Source organism: Sphaerodactylus townsendi, linkage group LG14 (genome assembly GCF_021028975.2).
Source record: "Sphaerodactylus townsendi isolate TG3544 linkage group LG14, MPM_Stown_v2.3, whole genome shotgun sequence".
NCBI lineage: Eukaryota > Metazoa > Chordata > Lepidosauria > Squamata > Sphaerodactylidae > Sphaerodactylus > Sphaerodactylus townsendi.
This window is the reverse complement of record NC_059438.1, coordinates 91,228-103,152: the sequence shown is the minus strand read 5'-3', so window position 1 is coordinate 103,152 and position 11,925 is coordinate 91,228. Positions and strand designations below refer to the sequence as shown.

The 11,925-nt window shown below is 45.0% G+C and overlaps 1 protein-coding gene and 1 non-coding gene across 2 annotated transcripts; one reads left to right on the top strand and one right to left on the bottom strand.

Moving 5' to 3' along the window:
• Positions 1-1,039: 1,039 nt before the first annotated feature.
• Positions 1,040-9,944, bottom strand: CKLF (chemokine like factor). The gene is made up of 4 exons (XM_048515880.1): positions 9,486-9,944; positions 5,747-5,922; positions 4,000-4,095; positions 1,040-1,636 (listed from the first exon to the last, which is right to left on the bottom strand). Exons 1-4 carry the CDS (start codon positions 9,916-9,918, stop codon positions 1,532-1,534), a joined length of 810 nt encoding a protein of 269 aa, XP_048371837.1. The 5' UTR covers positions 9,919-9,944; the 3' UTR covers positions 1,040-1,531.
• On the top strand, positions 9,084-9,187 carry LOC125443917. The gene has a single exon (XR_007246203.1). It is a non-coding gene; the product is annotated as a U6 spliceosomal RNA (small nuclear RNA).
• Positions 9,945-11,925: the final 1,981 nt, after the last annotated feature.

The window sequence follows — 11,925 nt, the reverse complement described above, 5'->3', positions numbered from 1 at the left end:
TTTCCTTCTCCAGAATTAATCTGTAAGGCAGGCTGAGATTAGAAGACGACAACAAGTGAGTTTTCATACCCTGCTTTTTTCCTACTGTAAGGAGTCTCAAAGCGGCTTAAAATCGTATTCCCTTCCTCTTCCCATATCAAATACCTTGTGAGGTAAGCAGAGCTGAGAGAGTTTGGAGAGAGCTGTGAGTAGCTAGCTCAAGGTCACCCAGCAGGTTTCATGAGGAGGAGTGGTGAAACAAACCCCGTTCTCCAGATTAGAGTCTGCCTTCACCACCACTAAACCACACTGGTTCCCCAGGCTTGTGACAAAAAGCAAGCAGTTGGCAGTTCTGGGTAAAGTCGGACAAGTTTTTTCCACAAGGACGGATACGAGTGCCTCCTTTAGATCACTGGAAAGGCTGTGTGCCAAGGCTCAGAGCTTCCACAAAAGCTATGCAGGGTATGTTACACAGGGAGCTAGCGTGGTGTAGTGGTTAAGAGTAGGTGGATTCTAATCTGGAGAACCAGGTTTGATTCCCCACTCCTCCTGAGTGGCAGAGGCTTATCTGGTGGGTGACCTTGGGCTAGTCACAGTTCTCTCTGAACTCTCTCAGACCCACCTACCTCACAAGGTGTCTGTTATGGGGAGAGGAAGGGAAAGGAGCTTGTAGGCCACCTTGAGTCTCCTTACAGGAGAGAAAGGTGGGATATAAATCCAAACTCTTCTCTTCTAGGTGGTGGTCGGGAGCTCGAGTGTGAAAGCTATTAGGATCCCATCCGCTCGGACAGCAATGAATCTGTATTGCATGGGCCTCTCATTATTTCTTTCTGGGAATTTGATGCGAGATGCCTGTTTTAAAAGGTAGCTAGTTTGTACACAGGTGTTCAAAACAAGTTTTCATGAAAGCATCCGAAAAGGAAATGAGCAGCACAATTGAACTTTGAGGGTTCAAAAGTTTCTAAGGATGCTTAGTATGGCGCTGGAAACCTTCAGGGGTTGTATTGTGTTTTTCAGGATTCAAAACAGCAGGCTGCATACGCATATGACACTCTGCATATTTTTCTAGCTGAAGGCTTTTAATTAAAATGTTTAGCATTTAAACCACTGCGGAAACTTACAGTCATCTGACATTTAACATTGGTTAGAACTGCAGCTAACAAACACTTACAGATATTAAATGGTATCTACAAAGAACAGATACTTTATAAAATTTACAGGCCCTTTTCTACTTTAAACATTGACCATACTGGCTCAACAAAGTGAACAAATCTGAAAAGTGCACAAAAAAAATTCCCAGAGAAATAAATTCAAAACGTGAAGACACAATCCAGCCAAAGCAAAGCAAAGAGCCTCTTTATGTCCCCTCGGTTTCAGTCAGAGAGATAAGAACATACTTAGATTCCTCCAGTTCAAATTGGTGGGACTTAAAAAGTACTTGACGTGCCGGATCCTGCCCTGATTTTAATTTTTTTTAAAGAAAAATACGTAGCAGATTGTAACCCAAAAAGTCTGCTGCTCCACAGGCTTTCTCGGTTTTTAGCTGGTCATTCTACGTGCGAGTAGGATTCCTTCTTGCATCCTTGTTAAAGGTAATCATTTTCAAGAGGACAATGGCATCTGCTATCGAAAGAACAAACAGCAGCAGACAAAACACCTGCAAATGAAAAGGAAGTGGTTTAGACTCCATAGGGGGGGACGCACCTAACCATTAGATTTTGATCTCGTTATTTTTTTAGCTACTGTTGCCACGTGACAATTCGGTTCTAGTGTGTGAATCTTCCATTTCAATTTTTTTTTAAATATAAATGAGAAAACAAATTGTTTCCGTATCACCTTCCATAAAGTCATTTTTCCTGGTTTAGCCTAGCTATCATTTACACTTGGGCCTTGTCTCAGTTATAAGCTATAATCTGCAGTCTCCAAAACCAAGTATAATGTAGTGGTTAAAGTGTTCAACCAGGATCTGGAGACCTGGGTTCAAATCCGAACTCCACAATAAAGCTTATTGGGTGACCTTGGCCCAAAGGTCTCTTGTCTCAGCCTAACCACTGGCTGGGAAAACCCTGTATACTTCTCTAAGCACGTTGGAAGGAGGGTTGGATCAGAATATGATAGACTGAAATATATCTCAATAGTCTCTGAGACTGACCTTCTTTGTTTCCTAGACAAAACATGGAACACTTAAAGATTGTTAGCCTGGAAGTACATGTATGTATTTAATTTTATACTGGTTTTCTCTCCGGTTGGGCCTTAAAGCAGCTTAGAACATTGTTCTCCCCTGCTCCATTTTTTTACAACAACCCTGTGAGGTAGGCTAAGCCGAGAGTTTGTGATGGGCTCAGGGTCACCCAGCCGGCCTCCATTTGAGCCAGGGTCTCCCAGGAGCCTACTCCATCACTTGGCTCACTAAGCAATACCGGAAGTAAATAATATTCTTCTCTTTCGAAAGAGCTCCTGGCCCTCAGCAGCCTGGGCCCTGTGCAGATCATCTGTCCAGATTCATACCACCCAGATTTATCTACTTTTTGTGCTTTAGAACTGTTCTCTTTTTGTAAACCTCTTGGGGCCTCTCTGGGAAGAAAGGTGGCCTAAACATGCTCCCATATGTAAACAGATTTTTAAAAATGTTTTGAACTAGTAAGTTGTTACTCTGTTTGGATGCTGAATAGGTGATTTCTGGCTGCAATAACATAGGATTCATTAATTAACTACAAATGGAACAGCGTTTACTTTTACAGTATCCTATTGATGTCTCTGTTCCTTATGTCCACCTAACAGCTGGTGTCCAATCCACCATTTACAATGTAATGCTTGTACACATTTTCCCCTTTTATCACCACCTCCCCTGCTGTGCTGTCTACAAGGTGGCCTTCCATACCATGAAGGCGTGAAGTGTTGTCACCAGAAGAAAGCATCCACCACTCATGTATCTGTGAAAGTGCTTAGCATTTGTTCAAGGAGGGGTATACATTTTAAGTGTGGGGGTGTTAGGATGTGATTCTCAAATTCCTTCAAAGCTGTATGCCATCCTTACTTGGAAGTCAAGACGATACAAAAGCTGCTCATCTCAGGTAGTCAGTACAGCGGTGAACTAGCATCTGAGAATCACAGGTTCAAATCCCTAATCAGGCATGGAAGCTCACAGGGTGATCTTAGGACTAATAAAAGGAAACACTTCTTCACGCAACGTGTGATTGGTGTTTGGAATATGCTGCCACAGGAGGTGGTGATGGCCACTAACCTGGATAGCTTTAAAAGGGGCTTGGACAGATTTATGGAGGAGAAGTCGATTTATGCCAAACACCAATCTTGATCACCTCCTTGATCTGAGATTGCAAAATGCCTCAACAGACCAGGTGATCGGGAGCAACAGCCGCAGAAGGCCATTGTGTTCACATCCTGCATGTGAGCTCCCAAAGGCACCTGGTGGGCCACTGTGAGTAGCAGAGAGCTGGACTAGATGGACTTTGGTCTGATCCAGCTGGCTTGTTCTTATGTTCTTATGCCAGTCATGCACTCTGACTTGTGCCAGTCATGCACAAGGTTGTTGTGAGAACAAAATGGAGGAGTAAAGGATGGAAGCTGCTTTGGGTCCCCACTGGGGAGAAAGACAGGGTATAAATGGCACTAATAAAATAGGCAGATCAGGAACCAACTTCGGCTTCTTTACATGGGGCAAAGTAGATGGATGATCTGTGTCCCTACTGAAAGGGGCTTCAACCTATGCCTTGGCCCAGCTATTGGCATCAACCAGGGCAGAGCACATGCTTACCCTCCTGTTCCTAACACTCCAATTCTAACCAGACTCATCACCTTTTGAACCCACTAAATCAATGGATTTAGACGAGTGTAGCTCTATTTTAGGGAGGAAATTGTGGTTCCCCTTCTGGTAGGGGAGAACTGAAACACAGCAGTTGCAGATAAGTAAAAATCTGCATGGTCTGTTCCCATCCTCCTGAGACCACCAAGAAAAATTCACTTATAGGTGTTTCTTCCAATGGAGTGTCTCTAACTTACTCCTCCGACTAAAGTCCCAGTGTTTGTCTTGATTACTGTTGCGCACAGACCCACAATGATGAAGAACAGTGCTGCCACAAGGCTGTTGAAAGCATCCTGGAAGACACAGCAAATAACATTCTTTAATATCACGCTCCGCAACTGCCAAGGTGCTAAAATATTTATATGCAGATCCAAATTAAGTACACCTTATTAACATGCTTGTATTTTGATGGACTTTATTCCGACCAACATCTAAACTTAAATATAGGGGTTTACTAGAATCAATCCTGTAATGTTTGCGAGTCTGTGGCATCATCAGTCAGGAACAGAGGGCAAGCTATTGATCTTGAGTATCACAGGACTGGCCTACTTTGCAAATAGCTCAAGCTTAGATTGCGATCTCACCTGCGCTCATTCACCCAATCTACAATACTGGTTATATATTTTAAAATAAAGATCACATTTTAAACTGATTTCTTTATCGCATGATGTCCTCTGAAACACTCTGAATTGGCAAACACGAACTTGAGCCATTCGCTTGTTAGTTTTAGATGTATCCGTAAAACATCTTAGCCTAAGCTAAGACTAAACAAATGGCCCCTGTAAGTCCAGATCAATCATTAAAAACTATTTCTAGTTTCACTGCAAAATGAGCACCTGTATGCAAATAAGCATTTAGGCATAATTTGTTCTAGCTTTGGGTGTATCTTCAAGGCAGCACTTAAATAATAAACTGCAAAGAGAGTAACAACTTTATCTTTACCAGACAGCAAGTCTATTAAATCATAATTGTGTGAACATACTGGAAAGTGTGAGATCTATGGTGGAATAAAAGAAGGTAAGTGACTCCATCTTTGCCTTTCTACACGAGCAGACTCTCTGTTCAACTGGACCATTTGAGAATCTGCCAGATAATTCATTGAAGGGTAAGGCCAATGTCTGGCCAAAAAGAAAAGTATTTGAAACACTAGAATACTTAAAAAAATTAAATCATTTGGAAGTACTGGAAAAGATGGGGTGCTCAGTCCCCAAAATGAGGGTGCACATTGCCTTTTGGCATCTCTACATAATTCAAGATGGTTTATTTGTTTTAAATCCATAAGAATCTTAATCCTAACTAAACAGAAGTCGGAGGGAAAACTTAGATAGGGAATCTATAAGCTTCACAGTATTTCATCTACTGTCTTTGTCCAAGAAGACACAACAGGGTCAAGCTCAGACCATTTTAAAAGACCAGGAAGAAAATCCTGGTCTATTTGAAAAATCTGATTTTCACCATAGCTTTCCATGCTAACAAGGAGAGGAAACCAAGACCAGCCTCTAAATGAGAGTTGGAATTTGAAAATCAATTAGGCACTTGAAAAATGGCGCATAGAAATTTTGATTGTACAGATTTAGAGGAAAGAGCAAATTGGAGCTCCATAAAGTAAAGGATCTGATTTTTGCCTTAGAGACTTTCAGGGGGAAAAAGGAATACATTACCTTCCAGAATGATAACAGAATCTCATAATTGCAGCTAAATGTACTTTGGTAGACTCAAGAAGTCGAAAATAATGAAATTTCCACTTATTGGGAGAGGCAAAATGAAAGCCAAAGTAGTCAAAATTTGACAATTACTCAATCTGACACACATCCATGGGGGTTACTTCTCCTTGTAATGGATATTTCTGAAAACACATTATTTAGGATTTAGCCTAAAGCATCTAATCTGCACCGGTAACAAAATGGGTGTAAAGATTAGCAACTTTTGCAACGCAATACTTACAGCTAAGGGCCAAAAGAAGAACTGCAGCTTTTTTTGCAGTCCCAGCAGATACAGACAAAAGAACAATCCAGTAATGACAAATTCCATTATCACAAGGGTGACAAATGCTTCATGACCCTCCTCAATGCGGCTACAAAGCCATGCAAAGTGGATGAACGGCCATGGAGGGCTAAAACCACCACCAGGGCAGAATAAAACACAACAGGTGGCCGGCTATGAAGGCGCGTATCATCATTAGTAAATCACAGGGCCGCTTTCCTGATGTTTCGGCCCATTATCGATAGCCACAGGGGCCGGGATGCTTGCCGTCCCCTTGTGGGAGCCGATACGCCCCTGAAGCAGCAGCGCCGCACCTCGACTCGCTCGGCCTCTTCCCAGGGCGGCGATCTAAGGCGCTTGTGCCTGGCTTCTGAAAACAACCCTTTAAAGGGTTTGTTTTCCTTCAACAGCGCAGTTGTTCCGGCGACAGCTGCTGCGCTTAACAGCACGCGCTTCGGAGATGCCGTTTCCTGTTTCTCTCGTTCCACTCACCGTGTCCCGAACTGTTCTCGGCCTGCTGGTATCGGGTCGCAGTCCTGCTCTGACGCTTCCCCCCACCCTCCCGGAGGTCGGAGGGCGCGGCATGGGCGGCTGGCGACGGGCCAAAGCAGGCCAACGACGGGGACACGGCAATGAGTGGAAGGGGAAGAGGTGGCTCCATATGGATTTCGCCAGCCTCGCCGTCTGCCGGCGCTCCTCTGGAAGGCCGCCCACATGCTTCGCATGCGAATCGCCTCCACGCCCGGGCAGAATTCTTGCCGGGCATGTTGAGAGCGCAGGGAGGAACCGCGCCGGAAACGGCCAGGGAAAATTTAGTACTGCCATTCAACACCACCATGACGCAACAATGAGAGTGTTGGACTACCTGTGGGGAGATCTGGGTTCAAATTCTCACTCACCTTGGTGTTTCCTGGGTGACGCTGTGCGCTTGGTCTCTCATCTTAGCCTACTTCACTGAGTAATTGCTGTGGCAAACTAGATGTACCCAGCCCAATGGAAACATGAACAAATATATAACGATAGTCATAAACTCTTGAAGTTGCACTCAGGAAGGAAGCGTACATTTCCATTATGACAAATGTCAATGAAAACAAGAATACGTGAGGTCTACTGTCAGGAGGGGAAGGTGGATAGTTTTAACATTCTCAGTTGCATGATGTAAAGATCAGCGACGCACAACGTTGTAGGATTGGGCAATAGAGCTTTGGTGGGCTTTGAAGAGACAGACAGCCCACGAAACTAGGATTGGCACTATAGAGATCTATGCACTTTGGAAGGAAAGGAGCTAAAAAGTCAGTTTGCTTGGAAAAAGGACACAGCGACAAAGAAAGGCACCAAAAAAATGGGTGAAAAGTAGGGAGGGGGTCCATTAGCTAGTTATTCTCTTTAGATTTTGTTTCTTAGAAGTTAAACCTTTATGCATTGATGTACCCTCGCTAGTCTTTGTTGGCATTCCGAGTAGAATATATGCTAGTTAAATACCACTCTTTTTATTTAAATTAAGGCTGTGTACAGGGGCAGACTGGCCACTTAACTTACAGGGAAATTTCCCAGTGGGTTATTGCCGCAGTGGGTGCTGGGGACCAAAAGCACACAGAGCCAAGCCACAGCAACTCCATCAGTGTCTTATGGGCCACCTGGCTCAGGCCCAACATTGGTCAGGGTAACTCCTCAGAAAACACTCAGTTTAGCTTGTTCCAAGGCTGTTTACACTTCCTAATACACTCCTCAATGTGTGAGACTGCAATGGAATTCTTACCCAGTGTATGCTCTTTATTCCTTGGAGGTATGGTGGGATAACAATTTGAAAAAATAAAAAAACCCCTTCTAAATAAAAAACAAAAAAAATCTTACAAGAACTGTCTAAATTCAAAACTTTATATTTGTTCACTCAATATCTTATTCTGAATTACTGTAAGTGAATCAAAACTTTAGTTTCTAAACAATGGACTTCAGTGGGCCTGTCCTCCAGTTGTGTTTGGATTTTATTGCCCTGACCTGAGGAGCCCCTTCCTACCAAGTGAGGGGAGATCAAAGGAAGGTTTTTGGGGGGGCACACTCCAACGGGGAAAGTGTCACGCAAAGAACTAAGTGGAAGAAGCAGCCACCAAGTTTTGAGCATTAATGTAGAAGTAAAGCGTGCAAAGTGTGTCCTTCTCCTTTCTGTCTGATGGAATTGGGAAATTTTCAAGTAATGAAGACTGTGGCACATATTGCAACACTGGGAAGAGGAAATACAGAGAAACACCTCACGTTGTGACATAACTCTGAAGAGATGCAGGCAAACTTTAGGAACAAAACCTACCAGATCATGGCCACACAAACAGGAAAACTCATGACAGCCAGTAAAGGGATAATTTAACAAACATGAGAAGAAAAAAGGGGTCACACAACAGCAGGAATTTAGGTGGTGACTAGAGGGAATATTCTTTCTGGCATGGGACACATGAGTTTAAAAAAACCACACGCTTGCCCTGATTTTTCTCTAGCACTTTGCTGGGTTGCTTCAGGGCCGATTAACAGCTACCGTAAGCTGCGGCTCCCTCAGGGAAAACCAGAGACTCAGGCTTTTATCTCTCAAAGGGGAATGTTCAAAACATTTAGTAAAGTGTGTGGCAGCATCTACAGTCTTTATGCTGTTAGGAAGTGTGTTCATCTGGCAGATGATTTAAACATGATGCTGCTGCTGCAGGCAAGGCCAAAAAGCTCACCTGTGGGACTCTGCATTTGCACAGCTTTTCATTTAAACCGGGCACCAGAATCACATTTAAAATTAGGCCTTAAGACTGGGGTTGCTACCTGTTCCTTATTCCATCCAGAAAGGATAAGGTAGACACACAATATACCACAATAAGCAACTTTAAAGGCACTAGAAAGATGGCTCATTCCAATCAAAATAAACAAGGGCCAACAGAGTCTCTGAGCATGTGCAGAATGCACTTACTTCATACCATTCACAGTTGTGAGTAGCAGAAGAGCAGTCTTACTGAGCAAGAGCAGTTCTCTGAAAAAGGAGCATATACATGTTCTGATGTACCGGTACAGCTGGTGCGAGGCCCAGTCAGAGGTGCAAACTCTTGACATCTTTTGTATTAATTGAAAACATTTATATCCTATTTTTAAAAATAAATAATTTCTAGAAATAAAACACCAGCCCAGAAACACTGGCCTCTCTTCTCTGCATGTACAGTGTATGAATCTTGTCTTCACATCCTGTGTGGAGAAACACACTTTGCACCAGATCGGGGATTTAAGACCTCAAAATCGTAAATATTCATTTAAAAAACATTGATTTTATGTGCTTCTTTTGACAACACCCATACTAAAACGAAAATACAGAGAAGTTTAGCATTGTCCCTGCAGAAGAATGAGGTGCAAATTGACCAAGTGGTCCAGATCTTTAAAAAATTCCTTTATGTAAAATATTTTACTATTACTGTAATAGTAATTTTACAGTAATATCATTGTAATAATATCTAAAGAGATACCCCTCCAGAAACATCACCCTCTGCGGCATGAGAGGCACTGCACTCTGCACCAGCTCAGAGGCACTTCGATCCTGCATCCGAATGGGATTTATAGGGAAAGAAGAAGGGCAGGATGGGGCCACGCTGGTCCTGAATCTCCCCCCCCCCCCCCCCCGCCCTCGCCAGCCGCCTCCCTCCGGCCTCCAGCCCCGGGTCCCTCCGTGGGCCCCTACCATGCGGCCGATCTTGAGGCCTCCCCGGACGGAGCTCACGAACTTGGCGTCCACCTCCATCTTCGCCATGGTGGGCTCCTGCGGGGAAGGAGGCCGAGTGGGCGGCGCCGGAAAGGGTGCCCGTTGGTGCCCTCAGCTGCCCGCAAGGATCCCGCTTCGTCCCGCGGCTCCGGTGCCCCGAGGGCGCACGTCTTTGGGCACGGAGGGCACACGACGACGCCTGGTTTGGGGAGCCCCGGGGGTCCCACCCGCCGCAGGACGACAGGCGTTGGCTCCCGCCGGGCTGCTGCAGGGTGATCCACTCGGTTACTTTTTCACTCGACCCCTTCACTCTGACTGATCTTACTTGGGCTGTTCTGTTGCAAAAGGGGAAGCCACCTGGTTTGTTTAGCAAAACGGAACAGTCCAATAGCTCCCTGAGGGCTAACTGCATTTTTCGTCAGATGGGCGTGACATATCTCGTGCAGTCCCTGCTTGGGCTACTACCTCATAAAGGCAATGTCTGCTCATGGCAGTGGCCCGTATAACGATCGCTATAACGATCGTTATACTGGCCACTGCCATGAGCAGCCATTGCCGTTATAACGATCGCTATAACGATCGCTACACGGGCCACTGCCATGAGCAGCCACTGCCGTTATAACGATCGCTATAACGATCGCTATACGGGCCACTGCCGTTAGCAGACATCGCCGTTATAGCGATCGCTATAACGATCGTTATACGGGCCACTGCCATTAGCAGACATTGCTGTTATAGCGATCGCTATAACGATCGTTATACGGGCCACTGCCATTAGCAGACATTGCCGTTATAACGATCGCTATAACGATCGTTATACTGGCCCCTGCCATGGGTGGCCATTGCCGTTATAACGATCAGTGGACTGTTATATTTTTGGTCGCCTGGAAAATCTTTCGGATTGAAATGAACATTCTTCCCGTCTGAGACGCGCTTGTAGTTCATGCCTTTGGCCACCGGAGGGCAGCAGCAGCTTCCGGAACGGCTCCCCTGGCCGAAGAGGAGCGGACACTCCACAACCTGGACGCGCGGCCTTGTGCCTCGACCCCCCCCCCCCCCCCCCCCCCCGGACCACGCCACCCTGAGCCTGCCATCATTAGAACGTCCATTACCGGCCTTTGCCGTTATAACGATCGCTAGCACACAGGTCTTGATCTCTGTTTTGAGCATGGGTTATAACAAATCAAAGCTACCCTGGCACCAAAGCAGATATGCACGAGAACGACAATTCTGTGGCAGGTTGTAAATACCTTAAAGACAAAATAATGAAAGACAGATTTATGAAATCACAATTATTCAAAGAGCTAGTTGTTCTTAAACAGTCTGCCACATGAATATCCATTAAAAAAATCTCTTCAGTTGACAGTTCATAAGAAGCTTCTTTTAAAAAAGTATGTTTGTATCTCATTTTCCACCTGAAAGTTGGAAATGCTGCAAAACCACTTTTAGGCCCTGATGGCCAATCATCAGAATATAAATTTAAATAAATAAAATGCTAAGTATGCATGGTATTGGTTTCACTGATCTTATAGGGCTGGGGAACCAAGATGCTTCCAGTTGAAGAGTTCTGTGTGACTTATGAAAGCTTGCATATTCCTAGAAGTGCCAAAGCCAAGAGAAGTTCCAAGCGAAGGTGTAGTTTTACCTTCTTCCTTTATCATTCTGTTCTACTTTTCTGTTGCCTCTCGTCTTTTCAGGCTCTTTCGGGAACCCTGGTTGCTTCCAAATACCCAAACCTGGTGATGGTGAAGCTAAGTGCATCCTTGCTTAAGCTCTTTATTCTTTATGCTACGGATTCCAGGACTCCTTTGCTTCTACCCCTTTGACCAGAAATCCTCCTGCTGCGGTCTGTCACTCCCCAGACACTGGACTGAAAGCTGACTAGATTATTTTGGCTTCCCAAGTATTTGTCCCGCTTGTGCCTTCAGCCTTTTCTGCCCCAGTTAGGACAGGGCCTTTGCCATTTTGCAGTGGGATTCTTTCCTAAAAGCGAACATCCACGACCTGTTGGTTATCTCTCGGGAGCATCATCAACACCTGGGCATTACAAACCCAGAGGGCACTGAGGGCAAAGTCAACCTCCCCAAGCATGCGGTGTTTGATAGCGTGAGCATAAAGAAGGAAGTTGGGGAGATGGACCAAGGCACCTGGGGACTGTCATTCTCACAGTCACTGAGCGAGCCAGCCAAAATTTCTCTCCAGCCAGAACTGCCCTTTGCTCCTCTTGCTCCAAAATACTTCCCATTTCTTCCACCTCTGCCTTTGCAGATACTACGAGTTCCGCAAGCATTAGGGCTGCCGCAGCATGTGGGGAGAACCACCTGAAAAGGCTCCTCAGGGCTGAGTCGGCTAAATCAACAATGCTGGCATTTTATAAAGTGGTGACGTTGGATCTTGGTGGATGAAGCTGAAGACATGA